Source organism: Lucilia sericata, unplaced genomic scaffold (genome assembly GCF_015586225.1).
Source record: "Lucilia sericata isolate MDLA Ls3-8-SP2 unplaced genomic scaffold, ASM1558622v1 Contig002262F_arrow, whole genome shotgun sequence".
In the NCBI taxonomy this organism is placed as follows: domain Eukaryota; kingdom Metazoa; phylum Arthropoda; class Insecta; order Diptera; family Calliphoridae; genus Lucilia; species Lucilia sericata.
The window spans coordinates 32,017-55,080 of NW_023996085.1; the positions used below are offsets into that span (position 1 = coordinate 32,017).

Below are 23,064 nucleotides of genomic sequence, written 5' to 3' on the forward strand. Positions count from 1 at the left end.
ACTAGACTATTGACTAGACTATAGACTAGACTATAGACTAGACTATAGACTAGACTATTGACTAAACTATACACTAGACTATTGACTAGACTATAGACTAAACTATAGACTAGACTATACACTAGACTATAGACTAGACTATAGACTAGACTATAGACTAGACTATAGACTAGACTATAGACTAGACTAGACTAGACTATAGACTAGACTATAGACTAGACTATAGACTAGACTATAGACTAGACTATAGACTAGACTATAGACTAGACTATAGACTAGACTATAGACTAGACTATAGACTAGACTATAGACTAGACTATAGACTAGACTATAGACTAGACTATAGACTAGACTATAGACTAGACTATAGACTAGACTATAGACTAGACTATAGACTAGACTATAGACTAGACTATAGACTAGACTATAGACTAGACTATAGACTAGACTATAGACTAGACTATAGACTAGACTATAGACTAGACTATAGACTAGACTATAGACTAGACTATAGACTAGACTATAGACTAGACTATAGACTAGACTATAGACTAGACTATAGACTAGACTATAAACTAGACTATAAACTAGACTATAAACTAGACTATAGACTAGACTATAGACTAGACTATAGACTAGACTATAGACAAGACTATAGACTAGACTATAGACTAGACTATAGACTAGACTATAGACTAGACTATAGACTAGACTATAGACTAGACTATAGACTAGACTATAGACTAGACTATAGACTATAGACTAGACTACAGACTAGACTATAGACTAGACTACAGACTAGACTATAGACTAGACTATAGACTAGACTATAGACTAGACTAGACTATAGACTAGACTATAGACTAGACTAGACTAGACTATAGACTAGACTAGAGACTAGACTATAGACTAGACTAGACTATAGACTAGACTAGACTATAGACTAGACTATAGACTAGACTATAGACTAGACTATAGACTAGACTATAGACTAGACTATAGACTAGACTATAGACTAGACTATAGACTAGACTATAGACTAGACTATAACTAGACTATAGACTAGACTATAGACTAGACTATAGACTAGACTATAGACTAGACTATAGACTAGACTATAGACTAGACTATAGACTAGACTATAGACTAGACTATAGACTAGACTATAGACTAGACTATAGACTAGACTATAGACTAGACTATAGACTAGACTATAGACTAGACTATAGACTAGACTATAGACTAGACTATAGACTAGACTATAGACTAGACTATAGACTAGACTATAGACTAGACTATAGACTAGACTATAGACTAGACTATAGACTAGACTATAGACTAGACTATAGACTAGACTATAGACTAGACTATAGACTAGACTATAGACTAGACTATAGACTAGACTATAGACTAGACTATAGACTAGACTATAGACTAGACTATAGCCTAGACTATAGACTAGACTATAGACTAGACTATAGACTAGACTATAGACTAGACTATAGACTAGACTATAGACTAGACTATAGACTAGACTATAGACTAGACTATAGACTAGACTATAGACTAGACTATAGACTAGACTATAGACTAGACTATAGACTAGACTATAGACTAGACTATAGACTAGACTATAGACTAGACTATACTAGACTAGACTAGGACTATAGACTAGACTATAGACTAGACTATAGACTAGACTATAGACTAACTATAGACTAGACTATAGGACTAGGACTATAGACTAGACTATAGACTAGACTATAGACTAGACTATAGACTAGACTATAGACTAGACTATAGACTAGACTATAGACTAGACCTATAAGACATAGACTATAGACTAGACTATAGACTAGGACTATAGACTAGACTATAGACTAGACTATAGACTAGACTATAGACTAGACTATAGACTAGACTATAGACTAGACTATAGACTAGACTATAGACTAGACTATAGACTAGACTATAGACTAGACTATAGACTAGACTAGACTAGACTATAGACTAGACTATAGACTAGACTATAGACTAGACTATAGACTAGACTATAGACTAGACTATAGACTAGACTATAGACTAGACTATAGACTAGGACTATAGACTAGACTATAGACTAGACTATAGACTAGACTATAGACTAGACTATAGACTAGACTATAGACTAGACTATAGACTAGACTATAGACTAGACTATAGACTAGACTATAGACTAGACTATAGACTAGACTATAGATAGACTAGACTAGATAGACTAGACTATAGACTAGACTATAGACTAGACTATAGACTAGACTATAGACTAGACTATAGACTAGACTATAGACTAGACTATAGACTAGATAGACTAGACTATAGACTAGACTATAGACTAGACTATAGACTAGACTATAGTATAGACTATAGACTAGACTATAGACTAGACTATAGACTAGACTATAGACTAGACTATAGACTAGACTATAGACTAGACTATAGACTAGACTATAGACTAGACTATAGACTAGACTATAGACTAGACTATAGTATAGACTAGACTATAGACTAGACTATAGTATAGACTAGACTATAGACTAGACTATAGTATAGACTATAGACTAGACTATAGACTAGACTATAGACTAGACTATAGACTAGACTATAGACTAGACTATAGACTAGACTATAGACTAGACTATAGACTAGACTATAGACTAGACTATAGACTAGACTATAGACTAGACTATAGACTAGACTATAGACTAGACTATAGACTAGACTATAGACTAGACTATAGACTAGACTATAGACTAGACTATAGACTAGACTATAGACTAGACTATAGACTAGACTATAGACTAGACTATAGACTAGACTATAGACTAGACTATAGACTAGACTATAGACTAGACTATAGACTAGACTATAGACTAGACTATAGACTAGACTATAGACTAGACTATAGACTAGACTATAGACTAGACTATAGACTAGACTATAGACTAGACTATAGACTAGACTATAGACTAGACTATAGACTAGACTATAGACTAGACTATAGACTAGACTATAGACTAGACTATAGACTAGACTATAGACGACTATAGACTAGACTATAGACTAGACTATAGACTAGACTATAGACTAGACTATAGACTAGACTATAGACTAGACTATAGACTAGACTATAGACTAGACTATAGACTAGACTATAGACTAGACTATAGACTAGACTATAGACTAGACTATAGACTAGACTATAGACTAGACTATAGACTAGACTATAGACTAGACTATAGACTAGACTATAGACTAGACTATAGACTAGACTATAGACTAGACTATAGACTAGACTATAGACTAGACTATAGACTAGACTATAGACTAGACTATAGACTAGACTATAGACTAGACTATAGACTAGACTATAGACTAGACTATAGACTAGACTATAGACTAGACTATAGACTAGACTATAGACTAGACTATAGACTAGACTATAGACTAGACTATAGTCTAGTCTATAGTCTAGTCTATCTAGACTATAGACTAGACTATAGACTAGACTATAGTCTAGTCTAGTCTATAGTCTAGTCTATAGTCTATAGTCTAGTCTATAGTCTAGTCTATAGTCTAGTCTATAGTCTAGTCTATAGTCTAGTCTATAGTCTAGTCTATAGTCTAGTCTATAGTCTAGTCTATAGTCTAGACTATAGACTAGACTATAGACTAGACTATAGACTAGACTATAGACTAGACTATAGACTAGACTATAGACTAGACTATAGACTAGACCATAGACTAGTCTAAACTGATTTTTCCTTCAAATTAAAGTCAATAAAAATTAGTTCACAATTTTATTTAGAAGTTATATTTAAATATAATTGCATCTTTAAATTTAAAACCAAATTTGTCATAGTTTTAAATAAAGATTAAAGTAGTTGACTATATATTTATTTGTTTTTAGTAAATCCCTGCTCAAAAAAAGTTATAGAGACATCCCCTATTTTCACTTATTTCTAATTTATGTCGTTTGCATACAGTTTTAAAACTCCTACTCTTACATACAGTTTATAAATTTATGTTTTTTTTCCAGTTTTGTTTGAAATTTAAAACATGTTACAATAAAGGGAGGAGGAACCAATTCTGCTATTTTCCTTCACGCTTTTTTTATAAAAGTTACGCAACAATATATTTTATGTTTTTAGGGATTCTCATGTATATTTCGTATAGTTATGTAGTTTATAAAAAATACACTGTGAAAAAATCTACAAAAAAGACATTTATGGAAAATATATTTACAAATTTATAAAGGCTTTTTGATAGAAATGTGTAAAATTTAGACAAATTTAATTTCATATATAAATTTAATTAAAATGAAATCTTCTCTTATTTTCTCTAACTGTATGGATATGTTATATGCAAAGTTTATGTTGTCTCTACCAAAAATATGCATTAAATATAGTATTTGCAGGATTTTTTTTTCTTCGTTTACTGTTATCGCCCAACTCTATATAATAGAGAAAGAAGTAAATATATCTACTGCATTTTTTTTTTTTTGGTGTTTGGAATTATTATGTCGAAAATCAGCATACAAGAGAAGTTTGCTAGAAACGAAAGAAAACTAACCATGTTTTTTTGGTTCGTTTTACGTTTATTTTACATTTATGCTTTGGAATTTATTGTACAAATATTCACAATTTTCTTTTATTAGTACTTTTTTCTTTGGAAAAAATATATGCACATTGTATAAAAAAAAATTTATATAAAATATGTAGGAAAAATATTAAAATAAGAAAATTAATTCCACCAGATGACTTCTCTTGTCATAATAGTGTAGGTTAGTTATATATTTGTTTATGACTTTTTATGCAGTGTATAAAATAATTATAGGTATGTTAAAAAAAGTTTTTTTTTATTTAACTTTAAAAAGTAGGTAAAAAAAATATTGAGTGTATATGAGAGTTTCAAAACCAAATCCATGAAGATTCTTGTCAAACTCAACTAGAGTTTGTACGATCATTGGGAGACACTCAAACAGCAGTTGCAAAACCTTTGCGAGCAGTAGAATTCATTCAAAAACAAATAAATTCGATACCATTTTTATATACCAATTTTAATTTTCTGATCCAAGCTATTTTGCTTGCCCCATTTGTTTTTTCCTAACAGTTAAGAGTAATGCAAAATATTTCGTACATACATCTGCTCGAACTGTAACATTCTCTTTCTTTTTGCAGCAACTCATATTTCGGCAACATTTGCTGATGACAAATTGCTTTTAATATAGCAATAAAATTTAGTACTTTAACAGGGTTGGTAAATTTAATGCGTTTGTCTCTGTCACTGAATCTGAATGCTGGTGCTGAAGCGAAATTTTTGGAGGAAAAAATGCTTTTTCTAAAAGGCTCAATCTCCTACTCTTTTTGAGCAAAATTTATAGCTTCAATATTTTCCCAGATATACGAATTATTGTCTTTAATTCATATTAGAGGTGAGACGCCCAATATCACTAGGCCTTACCATATTCTTTCAAATTGTTCATATGGATTTTAATGTTGCCCGTTCAAAATTTGATAAATCTAGCTGTTATGGTTTTCCAGATATACGAATTTTTGAATTGTTGAGGGAGGTAGCACGCCTCCTGTTTTCAGGCCATCCATTTTGTCTCCTTTGGGATTGTTTCATTAGTTAGTTATTTAGTTAGTTAGGTAGTTAGTTAGTTAGTTGGTTAGTTAGCTAGTTATTTAGTTAGTTCCTTAGTTAGTTAGTTAGTTGGTTAGTTAGCTAGTTATTTAGTTAGTTCGTTAGTTAGTTAGTTAGTTAGTTAGTTAGTTAGTTAGTAGTTAGTTAGTTAGTTAGTTAGTTAGTTAGTCAGTTAGTTAGTTAGTTATTTAGTTAATTAGTTAGTTAGTTAGTTAGTTAGTTAGTTAGTTAGTTAGTTAGTTAGTTAGTTAGTTAGTTAGTTAGTTAGTTAGTTAGTTAGTTAGTTAGTTAGTAGTAGTTAGTTAGTTAGTTAGTTAGTTAGTTAGTTAGTTAGTTAGTTAGTTAGTTAGTTAGTTAGTAGTAGTTAGTTAGTTAGTTAGTTAGTTAGTTAGTAGTTAGTTAGTTAGTTAGTTAGTTAGTAGTTAGTTAGTTAGTTAGTTAGTTAGTTAGTTAGTTAGTTAGTTAGTTAGTTAGTTAGTAGTTAGTTAGTTAGTTAGTTAGTTAGTTAGTAGTTAGTTAGTTAGTTAGTTAGTTAGTTAGTTAGTTAGTTAGTTAGTTAGTTAGTTAGTTAGTTAGTTAGTTAGTTAGTTAGTTAGTTAGTTAGTTAGTTAGTTAGTTAGTTAGTTAGTTAGTTAGTTAGTTAGTTAGTTAGTTAGTTAGTTAGTTAGTTAGTTAGTTAGTTAGTTAGTTAGTTAGTTAGTAGTTAGTTAGTTAGTTAGTTAGTTAGTTAGTTAGTTAGTTAGTTAGTTAGTTAGTTAGTTAGTAGTTAGTTAGTTAGTTAGTTAGTTAGTTAGTAGTTAGTTAGTTAGTTAGTTAGTTAGTTAGTTAGTTAGTTAGTTAGTTAGTTAGTTAGTTAGTTAGTTAGTAGTTAGTTAGTTAGTTAGATAGTTAGTTAGTTAGTTAGTTAGTTAGTTAGTTAGTTAGTTAGTTAGTTAGTTAGTTAGTTAGTTAGTTAGTTAGTTAGTTAGTTAGTTAGTTAGTTAGTTAGTTAGTTAGTTAGTTAGTTAGTTAGTTAGTTAGTTAGTTAGTAGTTAGTTAGTTAGTTAGTTAGTTAGTTAGTTAGTTAGTTAGTTAGTATACATCTCCCCTATGGGTTCAGTTGTACGCTTCTTTGCCAATGTTTCTCATCAGAACCTCCGGCTCGAACGACTATCTTTAGAACTTTTCCAAATTCTGTATATTTCGGATCACATAAATGACTTAACATTCTTATTTATTTGTTTTATATTATTTTAATTCACCTACTGTTTTCAAATAACATTAAAAAATACTCCTAATAAAACTACAATTCTCGCATTTGTACATCCGAACCATACTATGAATGTTGATGCCACTTCTGAACTTGTTTTCTGTTGCGCTCTCTTCCTCTTAAAAATTATACATACTTGTGTATTTTTGGCATAAATGCCAAAAGTCACAAGGTGGCCACTTTAATACAATTTGTTTTGTAGTATTTTGTTGCAAGTTCCTAAGAGCATACAACAAGTACAAGTTGAAATCAAAAAAAGTCAACAACAAAATATTTTCTTTATATTTTTGTTTTATTTTATATATAAATATTTTTGAAAATATCATTTTTATTATTGTAATTGACATGTAGACACTGTTATAAACATCTGTTACACTTCTGCTGCTGCTTGTTAAAAACCAGTGTGTTTTTGGTAAGACCTTACTACTTTTGTATACACTGAGATTAATTTGAGTAGACAGATTACTTTTCAAGCACAAAGTGACTTCTCAAGAAGTGAAAAAGTAATGTAATTTAAAAGGCATGAACAAATTATTTTAAAAAACTTTTTCTTATAATTTAACTTTGATTTATAATCACACCTATATTAAATTACTACAAAAAGCCTGTTTTCTTTAAAGCCCAGTTTCCTTTAAAGTCCCTTTAATCTTATTAAAACAAAGAAACATATTAGATAACTGAACTTTATGTAGTCATAATCCTTTTCCTGTGCTAGCTTTAACTTATATTCATGTGTATTTGTCTAGGAGTATTTTGTTATCTTACGAGGACTCATTCATACATTGTGCAATATTACACATACTTCTGCAACCACTTAAGATTTCCGGTTACATTCTTACAAGATTAATTTAAGAGGTTACCGAGACAAGGAAACAGGTGGTGATGTAAAAACCCCCCTGAAAAACATATGTTGTTGAGTTATCAATTGTTGTTGTTTCCTCTTACGACCTTTATCATTTGTAGAAAATGAAATACACATGTTTTTATGTAGAATTTTTATGACATTGGTAGTAAAAATCATACATACCTTTATCTGTTTAAAGGATACAATACATGCAGACATATGTTTGTGTTGAAACATGCTAAAGTGTGTGTATGAAGGGAATCGGTTGGGAAGCAAATAGAAAAAAACTAAATTTTCTCGAAAATTTTCTATAAAAAGATAATTTTTTCGTAATAAAAAGAGAATTTTTTCGAAAATTTTCTATAAAAAGAGATTATTTTCGAAAATTTTCTTAAAAAAAAGAGAATTTCTTCGAAAATTTTCTAAAAAAAAGAGAATTTTTTCGAAAATTTTCTAAAAAAAAGAGAATTTTTTCGAAAATTTTCTAAAAAAAAGAGAATTTTTTCGAAAATTTTCTAAAAAAAAGAGAATTTTTTCGAAAATTTTCTAAAAAAAAGAGAATTTTTTCGAAAATTTTCTAAAAAAAAAGAGAATTTTTTGGAAAATTTTCTAAAAAAAAAGAGAATTTATTGGAAAATTTTCTAAAAAAAAAAGAAAATTTTTTCGAAAATTTTCTAAAAAAAAAAGAGAATTTTTTCGAAAATTTTCTAAAAAAAAAGAGAATTTTTTCGAAAATTTTCTAAAAAAAAAAGAGAATTTTTTCGAAAATTTTCTAAAAAAAAGATATTTTTTTCGAAAATTTTCTAAAAAAATAGAATTTTTTCGAAAATTTTCTAAAAAGAAGAGCATTTTTTCGAAAATTTTCTAAAAAAAAGAGCATTTTTTTCGAAAATTTTCTAAAAAGAAGAGCATTTTTTCGAAAATTTTCTAAAAAGAAGATAATTTTTTCGAAATTTTTCTAAAAAAAGAGAATTTTTTCGAAAATTTAAAAAAAAAGAGATTTTTTCGAAAATTTAAAAAAAAAAGAGAAAATTTTCTATAAATAGAGAATTTTTTCGAAAATTTTCTATAAAAAGAGATTTTTTTCGAAAACTTTCTATAAAAAGAGAATTTTTTCGAAAATTTTCCGAAAAAGAAGAGGATTTTATCGAAAATTTTCCAAAAAAAGAGAATTTTTTCGAAAATTTTCTATAAAAAGAAAATTTTTTCTTAAGTTTTCTGTAGAAAGAGAATTTTTTTCAAAAATTTTCTATAAAAAGAGAATTTTTACGAAATTTTTCTATAAAAAGAGAATTTTTTTCGAAAATTTTCTATAAAATGAGTTTTTTTTTTTCGAAATAAAAATATAATTTTTTCGAAAATTTTCTGTAAAGAAAGAAATTTCTCCAAATTTTATTTTTTAACAATGATTCTCAAAAATTTGCTATAATAAAGAGAATTTTCTGGAACATTTTCTATACAAAGAGTATTTTCTCGAAATTTTTCCATGAAAAAGAGAATTTTCTAGAAAAAGATAATTTTTTATAAAAAGAGAATTTTCTCAAAAATTTTCTTTAAAAAGAGAAATTTTCTCGATCATGTTTTAATAAAAATTTTTCGAAAATTTTCTATAAAAAAGAAAATTTTCAAAAATTTTTAAATAAAAAAGAGAATTTTTCTCGAATAATTTCTATACAAATCGACCAACTTAATTAGTGCAAACACTTTACAGAAATATTTATTAAAAACATGTTGTTGCATGCTTCACATACTTTAAATTGATTCATTGTAAAAACTTAAAATTAATAAAAAGCATTTTTCTTATGAAATGTCCTACTGTTGTTACAACTGGCTTAAGGAATTATTAAAAGGTTTAGCTTCGATTTCCTAAGTAACACTGGTAACTTTAAAATGTTTAGTAAAAAAGAATATATAAAGATTCCTTATATAAACCATGAAAGTTTATTAACCAAAAAATAGGTCAAAATCGGAAAAAATTATAGAAACTGCATTGGTTTTATAAAACCACACATTTTTTAATATGGTCAACAATCACAACAGCAGTAGCCTGCTTTATAAACCAACCAATAATATTCTCTTAAAATTCTACTTCATCATGTTTTCAACATTTAAATGTTCTGCCCTCAGCAAAATATTTTTCACTTTTATCGTTTTTTTTATACATAAATTTATTAGTTTGATAAAATATAGTTAAAACAAAATATTGTTGTTGTATAGCAACAAAACAATATTGCTGACATATCAAATATAACAACAAACCAACAACAACAGCAACAAACGATACATATAAAATAGTGAACAATGTTGTGTACAACTGGCAGTTCGCTCGTATTTATTTATGTAAATTTTTCAAAAAATTTTCGGCAATGTCCTGGATTTTTCTTTTATTATATATTTTATTTTGTTTTTCTGAAATGTTGTCAAAAACAGAGTATAATATATAAATCCATATGTAGATATATAGTACAATAAATGAAATGAAAATTATGACATCTGCATGTTGTTTACAAATGCTGCAGCAGCAGCAGCAACACAATACGGAAAAAAAATAAACAATAAATTTTGTGATTTGAACAAATGTGAATGGACATGTGTATGTATGAATGTGGGGACATGGTTTTTTGTTTGAAAGGTTTTATGTCATGAAAATTATTTGGTTTTTAGGTGTTTTAAAGCCGCACACAGATTAAAGGATTGTGATTAGACGTATGAGTAAGTTTTTGACGTACTTGTTTATTTTGCATTTGCGTAAATAATACTTTTGTTGAGATAAACAAATAATGCAGTGAAAATTAATTAAGGGGAGTTTAATGTAAAGAATAACGGTGAAGATAGATAGATAGATAGATAGATAGATAGATAGATAGATAGATAGATAGATAGATAGATAGATAGATAGATAGATAGATAGATAGATAGATAGATAGATAGATAGATAGATAGATAGATAGATAGATAGATAGATAGATAGATAGATAGATAAATAGATAAATAGATAAATAGATAAATAGATAAATAGATAAATAGATAAATAGATAGATAGATAGATAGATAGATAGATAGATAGATAGATAGATAGATAGATAGATAGATAGATAGAATAGATAGATAGATAGATAGATAGATAGATAGATAGATAGATAGATAGATAGATAGATAGATAGATAGATAGATAGATAGATAGATAGATAGATAGATAGATAGATAGATAGATAGATAGATAGATAGATAGATAGATAGATAGATAGATAGATAGATAGATAGATAGATAGATAGATAGATAGATAGATAGATAGTAGATAGATAGATAGATAGATAGATAGATAGATAGATAGATAGATAGATAGATAGATAGATAGATAGATAGATAGATAGATAGATAGATAGATAGATATAGATAGATAGATAGATAGATAGATAGATAGATAGATAGATAGATAGATAGATAGATAGATAGATAGATAGATAGATAGATAGATAGATAGATAGATAGAATAGATAGATAGATAGATAGATAGATAGATAGATAGATAGATAGATAGATAGATAGATAGATAGATAGATAGATAGATAGATAGATAGATAGATAGATAGATAGATAGATAGATAGATAGATAGATAGATAGATAGATAGATAGATAGATAGTAGATAGATAGATAGATAGATAGATAGATAGATAGATAGATAGATAGATAGATAGATAGATAGATAGATAGATAGATAGATAGATAGATAGATAGATAGATAGATAGATAGATAGATAGATAGATAGTTGGGTGGATGGATTATTTTTTTGAAAAAGAAAATTTTCAAAAAAATCTCTTTTTATAGAAAATTTTTAAAAACTTTTTTTATTAAAACAGAAATTTCTCTTTTTAAAGAAAATTTTCGAGAAAAATTCTCTTTTTATAAAAAATTATCTTTTTCTAGAAAATTCTCTTTTTCTAGAAAATTCTCTTTTTTCATAGAAAAACTTTGAGGAAAATCTCTTTTTTATAGAAAAATATTCTCTTTTTCATGGAAAAATTTCGAGAAAATACTCTTTGTATAGAAAATGTTCCAGAAAATTCTCTTTATTATAGCAAATTTTTGAGAATCATTGTTAAAAAAAAATTGGAGAAATTTCTTTCTTTACAAAAATTTTCGAGAAAATTCTCTTTTTGTAGAAAATTTTCGAAAAAATTATATTTTTATTTCAAAAAAAAAAAACTAATTTTAGAGAAAATTTTCAGAAAAAATTCTCTTTTTATAAAAAAATTTCGAAAAAATTCTCTTTTTATAGAAAATTTTTGAAAAAAAATTCTCTTTCTACAGAAAACTTTGAAAACTTTCGAAAAAATTGTCTTTTTATAGAAAATTTTCGAAAAAATTCTCTTTTTTTGGAAAATTTTCGATAAAATCCTCTTCTTTTTCGGAAAATTTTTATAGAAAGTTTTCGAAAAAATTCTCCTTTTATAGAAAATTTTTGAAAAAATTCTCTTTTAATAGAAAATTTTCGAAAAAATTCCCTTTTTATAAAAAATTTTCGAAAAAATTCTCTTTTTATAGAAAATTCTCGAAAAAAATTCTCTATTTATAGAAAAGTTTCGAAAAAATTCTCTTCTTTTTAGAAAATTTTCAAAAAAATTCTCTTTTTTTTAGGAAATTTTTGAAAAAATTCTCTTCTTTTTAGAAAATTTTCAAAAAAATTCTCTTTTTTTTAGAAAATTTTCGAAAAAATTCTCTTTTTTAGAAAATTTTCGAAAAAATTCTCTCTTTTTCGAAAAAATAGATAGTTGGGTGGATGGATTATTTCAATCACTAATTTTGCTCAGTGTATTGTAAAACAAAATGCAATTAATTACTTGACTAATTATTTTAAAAGCCCTAAAAATTACTTGTCCTCACTAACAAATATAATTTGTGGTCATTTAAATATTATTTGCAATTCATCTTTATGTCACTTTTACGAGTATTTGTACAACATATTTATGAATTTTATATAATTTACAAACACAAAGTTTACACACATTTCTAATATAAAGGGTGCATTTTTTTTTTTTTGCTCAACACAAATATTAAATTTTGGAATTGAAATAAAACTATGAATAGTTTATAATTTAGACTCAATCGCTTTTATAATGCAGAAACTTTATCTAAAATTTTGAACATGGTCTCGACATGGAAATGATAAAGTATAAAAAGATCCCTTAAAAAACAACCTTTTATTTTGAAACTATTTAAAATCCATATAAAATAAAAATGTCCAGACTTCAAAAATAAATGGTTGTTTACAAACAAAATGGAAACAAATTTGAGCGAAAAAAACTAACAAAATATTTTTACCGCAACAATGCAACGTCATAGAATTTGTCAAAAAAAAATAAACGACAACTAAAACTAAAAACTCAAAACGTTTTATTTGGTGGTTACAACAAACAAGATTTTAGCCCATTTAGCGCGAATTATTTAGTTTCCATTTCAACTCTTTTTCTATAGCATTCGTCCGTTTGTTAGACTTTCCGTGTTTCGGTTGGTTGTTCGTTCGGCCTGTGTAGTGTAGTTTTTTGTTGGCTATTTTTGAGGGCGGAAATAGGCGACACAATTGTATCCGGTGTCACATCAAAAACTATAGAGTTGTTTTGATTCCAATAGCAGCAGCTATAGCAACAACACAAAAGAGATTCCTGCACCAAATACTATTTATTTAAATGTAATAACAACTATTTTAAAACATTGTACGAATATAAATAAAATTCACGCCATGACATGAATATTTTTTGGTGGCTGAAAAAAAGGAAATATTTCTAAAATTTTAATAAAACAAACTAAAAAAGGAAAAAATGAAATACTAAAACGTCAGAAGCCTAAAAAGGTAAAAGTGTAACATCAGCATTTTTGCATATACAACAATTGCAAATTAAATGTCACAAAAATACTCTGCCATAAAAACATTATATAAAATGTTGTGTGGATATTGTAAAGGAAGTAGTTTAAGTTCTAAAGGATATTGAAAACAGAGTTTTTTTTGGCATAGATTTAAGTTATTTTTGTTTATGTTTTTGGTAATATGTATATACATATGTTATTTAGATATATGTTTTAAATGTAATTAAAAGTTTAGTTTTTAAAAGTTGTAACACGAATGTTTTATTTTAAAAGTAAATATTTCAAACTAAATTTATATTGTATTTTATCAGTTTGTTAGTTTATTAGAATTTTTCAGTTAGTGTTTCTGAGAGATGTAATATGTAAAATAAAATAGGTTCCAAGACATTTGAAAATAATTTCTACGAAAGACTGGATATGACAGAAAATATGTTCCGTTTCGCTGCCCTCTCCTCATGATCTACATATATGTATACTTACATATGATCCACTATAAATACTTGTCATCATACTAAACATGCACTTATTCATTCAGAGAAGGTTTCTCGCCCAGATCTCTTTGATGTCTCCCTTATATCAGAGTAGGCGCTACAAGCGATGCGAAGCTTTGCGCTACAAACTTTTGCTTGTGTTTTCTCGCATCAAGCTTCGCTTTCAATCTGACATGACACATAGGAAAACACAAGGAAGGGTTTGTAGCGCAAAGCTTCGCATTGCTTGTAGCGCCCACTCTGTAGTCAACCTTAGAATCTATTCCATTCGAGATTCTCTGACCCATTTGTTAGTTAGTTAGTTAGTTAGATAGTTACTTAATTAGTTAGATAGTTAGTTAGTTAGTTAGGTAGTTAGGTAGTTAGTTAGTTAGTTAGTTAGCTAGTTAGTTAGTTAGTTAGTTAGTTAGGTAGTTAGTTAGTTAGTAGTTAGTTAGTTAGTTAGTTAGTAGTTAGTTAGTTAGTTAGTTAGTTAGTTAGTTAGTAGTTAGTTAGTTAGTTAGTTAGTTAGTTAGTTAGTTAGTTAGTTAGTTAGTTAGTTAGTAGTTAGTTAGTTAGTTAGTTAGTTAGTTAGTTAGTTAGTTAGTTAGTTAGTTAGTTAGTTAGTTAGTTAGTTAGTTAGTTAGTTAGTTAGTTAGTTAGTTAGTTAGTTAGTTAGTTAGTTAGTTAGTTAGTTAGTTAGTTAGTTAGTTAGTTAGTTAGTTAGTTAGTTAGTTAGTTAGTTAGTTAGTTAGTTAGTTAGTAGTTAGTTAGTTAGTTAGTTAGTTAGTTAGTTAGTTAGTTAGTTAGTTAGTTAGTTAGTTAGTTAGTTAGTTAGTTAGTTAGTTAGTTAGTTAGTTAGTTAGTTAGTTAGTTAGTTAGTTAGTTAGTTAGTTAGTTAGTTAGTTAGTTAGTTAGTTAGTTAGTTAGTTAGTTAGTTAGTTAGTTAGTTAGTTAGTTAGTTAGTTAGTTAGTTAGTTAGTTAGTAGTTAGTTAGTAGTTAGTTAGTTAGTTAGTTAGTTAGTTAGTTAGTTAGTTAGTTAGTTAGTTAGTTAGTTAGTTAGTTAGTTAGTTAGTTAGTTAGTTAGTTAGTTAGTTAGTTAGTTAGTTAGTTAGTTAGTTAGTTAGTTAGTTAGTTAGTTAGTTAGTTAGTTAGTTAGTTAGTTAGTTAGTTAGTTAGTAGTTAGTTAGTTAGTTAGTTAGTTAGTTAGTAGTTAGTTAGTTAGTTAGTTAGTTAGTTAGTTAGTTAGTTAGTTAGTTAGTTAGTTAGTTAGTTAGTTAGTTAGTTAGTTAGTTAGTTAGTTAGTAGTTAGTTAGTTAGTTAGTTAGTTAGTTAGTTAGTTAGTTAGTTAGTTAGTTAGTTAGTTAGTAGTTAGTTAGTTAGTTAGTTAGTTAGTTAGTTAGTTAGTTAGTTAGTTAGTTAGTTAGTTAGTTAGTTAGTTAGTTAGTAGTTAGTTAGTTAGTTAGTTAGTTAGTTAGTTAGTTAGTTAGTTAGTTAGTTAGTTAGTTAGTTAGTTAGTTAGTTAGTTAGTTAGTAGTTAGTTAGTTAGTTAGTTAGTAGTTAGTAGTTAGTTAGTTAGTTAGTTAGTTAGTTAGTTAGTTAGTAGTTAGTTAGTTAGTTAGTTAGTTAGTTAGTTAGTTAGTAGTTAGTTAGTTAGTTAGTTAGTTAGTTAGTTAGTTAGTTAGTTAGTTAGTTAGTTAGTTAGTTAGTTAGTTAGTTAGTTAGTTAGTTAGTTAGTTAGTTAGTTAGTTAGTTAGTTAGTTAGTTAGTTAGTTAGTTAGTTAGTTAGTTAGTTAGTTAGTTAGTTAGTTAGTTAGTTAGTTAGTTAGTTAGTTAGTTAGTTAGTTAGTTAGTTAGTTAGTTAGTTAGTTAGTTAGTTAGTTAGTTAGTTAGTTAGTTAGTTAGTTAGTTAGTTAGTTAGTTAGTTAGTTAGTTAGTTAGTTAGTTAGTACAAAAGGCGGACGATTTATTTTAACTTCATCCTAGGCCACTATTGGGCCTGTTATGAACTCCATTACCAGAGTCTTTGCATATTATCGAACCCCAGCTATCCTACATTTTGGAAGGCAATGGTGCGTAGGATCAACTTTGGTCCAATCAGCTTCTCCTTTGCACAGTTCTCCGCTCCTATTACATTCTTTCAACTTCAGTTTCCTCTCTCACTTACAAATCATATTTTTACGTTTAAACTAATTATTGCCCCTTTATAGCAAATACCAAATTATCATTTACAAAAAAAAACAAAAAAAAAATACCTTAACAAACCAATTCTTACGGCAATTTGATCTTAGCCTCTAAGGAATATAATTTATAACATCTTGGCAACTCTGCTAAGTGTACCAAACAATATGTTGTGCCTTATGTGGAATATATGTATGTTATGGATACATGAAATGGCAACAAAATAAAAAAAAAACTAAAGAACCAACAATCAAAAATAGAATAGAACTTGGCAAGAAGGTATGAACAACAACAACAACAACTAAAAATGAAGCTATATAATTCGTAAGTCATAAAGTTAACACATACAAACACTCTGACATTTTTAAGGTTGTAGCTAGTTGTTGCAACAACTACCTGATATCATATGAAAGATCATGATGATGTTTATTGTTATAATAATTATGATGATAGTAGTAGGAGCTATTGTTGTGTGAACTATGATAAACATAATTCCCTAGATAGTATTTATTAATACTAGAATAAAGTTAGTTTCCGTTCTCATTTCTAGTTTATTTATGGATAGTGGTGAGGTGGGATTAAATAGTACTAATTTTGGTACATTTTCTATGAGAAAAGTACTTAAATGGTACAAATGAATTTCTCTTTAAAAATTCTTCAATATTTGTGGTCAAATTTTAACAATTATTTAATAGGATAACTTTTTAAGGAGTTAACACTTTCTAACTAAATTCCGAAATTTATTGACTGAATTACCTTTAAAAATTTTGAAGACTCGTTATGAAACAATTTTCAAGGTTCTTTCTACTTTTATTGCTCTTTTTTTTCTTGCAAACTGTTGTAGCTTTTCATTTTCATCTGCTGTTCTTTTTTTTTCAAATATCACTCACTACACGAAATATTTTTCACAATGAAAATCTAAAACACAAACATCATGATTCATTTTATATATTTTTTTTTGTTAATTTTTACCACCAACTCCATTCAGTCAGCAAGGCAGTGAGGCAGGCAACCAGCCAGCCAGTCATCCACTCGCTCATATATTTTTTTTTTTTGCAACCATCCATCCAACGTTCGTTCACTCGTTCGTTGCAATAATGAAAAATCCTGACAAAAGCTGACTTAAAAATAAATCGCGGTATACATGGCCATTGATGTGAGAAAATTGCATATGAAATTTAAAGTGTGCATTCGTCGTTATTAACACAATCTTCTATAACGACATAAAGCAGCAAAGTTTTTTTGTTTTTTGAAACTACAAATATTTTACACTGTGCTGCTGAAAAAAAAACTGGCTTTGTTGTAGTAGGCTTGGTTGTAGTTGTTGTTGTTGGCTGTTTGATATGTTCGAATATAAAAATATGTACACAAAATTAAATCACACATACCCCTGCAGGAGTGATATAAATTTTATAGTTTCATTGAAAGGGGGCTAATACGAATATTTAGACACACTTCGGTATTAAACTAATATAGAAGTGAACTTCGCTGTTTGAAGGCATCGGACAAATTTAATTTATTGTCATTGACTTGATTTTTGAGATAACGTAAGATTGAACTGCAGTCATCCTAACATTTACACGCTGATGGCAAGTTAGCAAAAAAACTCAAATCCCAGTTGGATCTGATATGACTGCAGGACAAAGCCCCGATGTAAAGTCGATCCCCTAAACGTGATGAATGTTTGCGAAACCGTCTTTTTTTTCATATTATCTTGGATTGAATCGATCTTGTTCAGCTTATGATCCTAACGGCAAGTTCCTCTAGTTAAAGTGTAACCAGGACAGTCAGTTATATCTGACCCAATGTTAAATAAGCCAAGTTTGAGTTGCAAGCTTCAGGTTCTCCTGCATATTTTCACGACTGCGCGATAATTTCGACGATCCAGCGTTCCACTGGCGTCGTCACAGTTATTATGATTTATAATTCTTGGTCCTCCTGCACATTGTGGAAATTTCATTGATCTAGAGTATCGAATGATTGTTTCGGATATGGCTTTATCTTTGATCTACGGCACATTTTACAAATCCGAAGCCTAATTCTGATGCGAAATTCCAGAAGTTAAAATCTTCGCCGTCCAGGTATGGGCATATGCCCAAATCCTGATGCAAAGTAAAAGTATTCGAAGTAAGTCTTAGTTGTTGTTACCAGCAAGTCTCAAAAACCTGGATCAGTTCGATGCAAATTCCCCATGCTTATCGACAGAATCAATATTTTCGTCTATCTCTAACTTGGTGAATGTTTTCCAAACTGTTGGTTTCACATCTTGGATAGAATGGATCATGTTCAGATGCTGATTTTGGTACTGACGTCAAATTCCTCTAGTTAAAGTCTACACAGCACAGTTTGTTGAATGTCACAGCACAGTGTGTTAAGTCGGAAAAAGTCTTTGTTCTTATAAACTTCAAACCTCATGTTCTCCTACATATTTTCACGACAGCAGTGACAATTTAGAAGATTGTCGTCACAAATCTGACATTGACTGGCAACAAGAGGATCATGCACAGATGCAGACCCTATTGCTAATGGGAAATTTCCCAAGCTAAAGTCTAGGAAAATCCAAGAAAGTCGTCCGCCCTTCAAGAAGACGTCTGCCTCGCGTTCTACTGCTCTAGTTTTGTGCTACATTTTCTGCCAATCGGGTATTTCTCTTTCAGACTCTAAAAAGTCTAGACATCATATTAACGAAGTTGCACAAGTTTTGATGGATTTTGTATATGTTCAGGTCATGAAAGAATGTGTTCTTGCGATTTATAAGGGCTGTGATTTCCTGCTCATCATGGATATTTCGCCGATCTAGAGTATACTTATCGTGCAAGGTCGAGTGATTGCTATCAAAAGAATGCTTTTGCATTAGTCCGAAGCCTTAATTTGATGCCAAACTCCACAAGTTAAAATCTCCGATATCCTGGTTCTTAAGTTTAATATTGTATGGACATATACTTAAGTCCCGTAGCAAAGTAAACGTCTTCGAATGTCTTAGTTCTTGTTACTAGCAAGCCTCAGGTTCTGTACAGATAGAGACTCAAATCCCGAATGTAAATTTGCCATGTTTATGTGTGCGAAAGTGCAAGTTTTGCACTTAAATTAATCGATTGTCTTAAGCTATGCTTTGCCGATCTAGAACCCCTTTCGTCTATGTTAATAGATTGATTTCTCAATCGAATTTTCTGAAATTAGGATATCAAATGTTCCATTGAGTTTTTAGTTTTAGATAACAAAAAGAGATCTTTTCTTTTTAATACTTCATTTAAGAAAAGGAATATGTTTCCAAACGAAAATACCATCAATTTATCAACTATTTCCATCCTCTCCTCTGCACAAGTTTTACGCAACCGTATTAGGAATAAAAAGAGATTGATTTTAGAACCTCAAAGTTCTAATCTTTCTCATGCTTTATTTACAACCGATTATAGAGCTTAAAAAATTTGTTTGAGATCAGACCTTCAGAATCTTCAAAATCCTACCTTTGGCAATGTTTTAAGATTGAAATTATTGATTTCTATCGTTTTATAACGAAGTCTATGTGATCAGAGACTGATTTAAAATCTTAAATTGTGATCATATTCATGCTTTATCAATCGGTTTAAAGAAAGAGAAGATAAAGTTTTACTTAAACTCAAGAGAAATGCCAATTTTTTTCATGACCGGAAAAGACAACTTACACCTTCCTATGGAGGTTAGAAGGTCTCAAACATGAGAGATCTTTAATATTTTACTTTGTCATATATCTTATTTATTATTCTTTACAATTTAAGTCCAATGATATAAATTGAACCCAAATTATAACAACCTTTTGGCGATCTGATGCCGAACTATACCCCAGCTATTCAGATTGTCGTCCTTGCCATATTAATTGACGGAAAAATCAACTGATTTCGATATAAAAACCACAATTAATACTTTTCTACCACCACAAAACCAATGATATTGTTATCCAATTGAAGGTGCACAATATCCATATATATCCTCTTGTCAATAGTTATCCACTATCGCAGTTGCACTGTAGGGCACAACCGCAATAACCGAACAAAGAAACAGGGGAAAAAACGTAGTGATCATAGATTTTATTATTACAACTGACAGCTTCAGAAATGTTTCATGCAGAAAATTGTGCAAAAATATTAAATGTTATTTAACAAAACGTTCAGTTATGATGGAGAAGAGAAGCCTTTTTACAATTCCCACTTCCATACATGTGTTTTATTTATTAAAGAGTTTTGTTAATTTTTTTGTACAAAATTAATTTAAACATGGTTGAACACCTAAACATGTGAATTCTTTGAATACAAAGTCTCCGAAATTTATAACATTTCCACAAAATCGTTAAATTTGTCGTGAAAGGATAAATATTAGGATATCAGGACTCGTTGTAGTCTATATATTGATTTACTCTTTCTATGTTCTTTAAGTATTTCATCATTTAATTAAATATTTCCTTTCCATCCTTCTAGGTACAAAATCGAAGTAGCCGGCAAGAGTCTTCCCTCCTTAACCAATTTGGATAAGGGTCGTTATGGCGTTATAGTCTTTGAAAATCTCGATAAATATTTGCACATGGACAAATGGAATCGTGAACTCTTAGACAAATACTGTCGCGAATATTCCGTAGGCATTGTGGGTTTTGTAAGTCCAAGTGAAGAGACTCTAGTGGCGGCACAACTTAAAGGATTTCCTCTCTTTGTTCATACAAATCTAAGACTACGTGATGCCAGTTTAAATCCGGCTTCACCTGTACTGCGTTTAACTAGGGCTGGTGAAACAGCTTGGGGTGCCTTACCCGGTGATGATTGGACGGTTTTCCAACATAATCATTCCACATATGAGCCCGTCGAATGGGCTCAGCGTAATAGTCAAGATTATCCTTCAGATGCTGGCGGACAAGTCCATCTGCCTTTGTCCACCGTCCTACAAGATCATGGTCAATATGATGGCATAAAGCGCATATTCTTTGGCAGTAGTTTGAAATTTTGGCTTCATCGCTTACTGTTTCTAGATGCCCTATCCTATTTAAGTCACGGTCAATTAAGTTTGAACTTGGAGCGCATGATTTTAGTGGATATAGATGATATATTTGTGGGTGAAAAAGGCACTCGTCTTAGGCCCGATGATGTTAGAGCTTTGGTGGCTACACAAAAAATTATAGCTGGCATGGTGCCTGGTTTTCGCTTTAATTTAGGCTTCTCAGGGAAATACTATCATCATGGTACTAGAGAGGAAAATCTGGGTGATGATTTTCTACTGCAAAATGTTCAAGAATTCAATTGGTTTTCACACATGTGGAAACATCAACAACCGCATTTGTATGATAATGTCACACTACTCATGTCGGAGATGCAACTTAATCATGCCTTTGCCGTGGAACATAACATACCCACGGACTCGGGTTACTCCATATCGCCACATCATTCAGGTGTCTATCCCGCCCATGAAATTCTCTATGAAGCCTGGAAGAAAGTTTGGCATATAAAGGTGACCTCAACAGAGGAATATCCACATTTAAGACCGGCCCGCTTAAGAAGAGGTTTCATACATCGCAACATAATGGTGCTGCCGCGTCAAACATGTGGTCTCTTTACCCACACCATGTACATAGATCGTTATCCTGGAGGTAGAGATAAACTGGATGAATCCATTCAAGGTGGTGAACTGTTCCAGACTATAGTCTATAATCCTATTAATATCTTTATGACACACATGTCAAACTATGGTTCCGATCGTTTGGCTCTGTACACCTTTCAGTCGGTGATTAAATTTCTACAATGTTGGACCAATCTCAAATTGGCCTCAGCTCCTCCCATCCAATTGGCCGAAATGTACTTTCGTCTACACCCCGAAGAGGTAGATCCCATATGGGGTAATCCCTGCGATGATCCCAGACATCGTAAGATCTGGTCGAAAACCAAAAGTTGTGATTCCCTGCCAAAATTCTTAGTTATTGGTCCACAAAAAACTGGCACCACCGCTTTGTATACATTCCTCTCAATGCACTCGGGCATTGTTAGCAACATACCCAGTCCAGATACTTACGAAGAGGTACAATTCTTCAATGGCAATAATTACTATAAAGGCTTAGATTGGTATATGGACTTCTTTCCCGCCGAAGTGAATACCACTGTAGCACCCAATTCCAGTCCACGTTATATCTTCGAAAAGAGTGCCACCTATTTTGATGGCGAAATGGTGCCGAAACGCGCACACGCTTTACTGCCACATTCGAAAATTGTAACGATTTTAATATCACCAGCTAAAAGAGCTTATTCATGGTATCAGCATCAGAGGGCCCACGGTGATACTATTGCAAATAATTATAGTTTTTATCAGGTAGGTAACGAAAAAAACTTGATTTGTTTTATCCATTAAACACTTAAAATTCTACAAATTTAATTGGTCTTTTTTAAAAAGGACAATTTATTTACTAGTGAAAAAGAATGTAATTTTAATTATTTGAAGTAGTTTTATATTGTTATTTTACACCCAAAGATAGAGTAAATATTTATGTACGTAATGTTTAGAGAAAAAATTGTGTAAAAAAAAAAAAAAAAACAGAAAACAAACCCAAAATTAAAAGTACAATTTAATAATGATACCAAAAAAGTTAAAACAACACTTACGTTAAAATCAGATCATTAAAGGAATGTTTTCATTTATGTTACAAGAAGGGCCTGGATAAACTTTCACAAACAAGTTCTTAACGCCAAACTGATCAAAGCTTTCGATCAATAAGACTGTAATCAAGCTATAACAACTAATTATTTTGGCATA

The 23,064-nt window shown here is 29.6% G+C and overlaps 1 protein-coding gene across 1 annotated transcript in view; it reads left to right on the top strand.

The window, feature by feature from the left end:
- LOC119613721 (bifunctional heparan sulfate N-deacetylase/N-sulfotransferase-like) overlaps nucleotides 1-22,623 on the top strand; it is a gene marked incomplete at both ends in the record, with an annotated part of 38,720 nt that extends 16,097 nt beyond the window's left edge. The window contains one exon of the mRNA XM_037969761.1: nucleotides 20,754-22,623. Within this exon, the coding sequence (XP_037825689.1) occupies nucleotides 20,754-22,623 (1,870 nt within the window). The remainder of the gene's footprint in view (nucleotides 1-20,753) is intronic.
- Nucleotides 22,624-23,064: the final 441 nt, after the last annotated feature.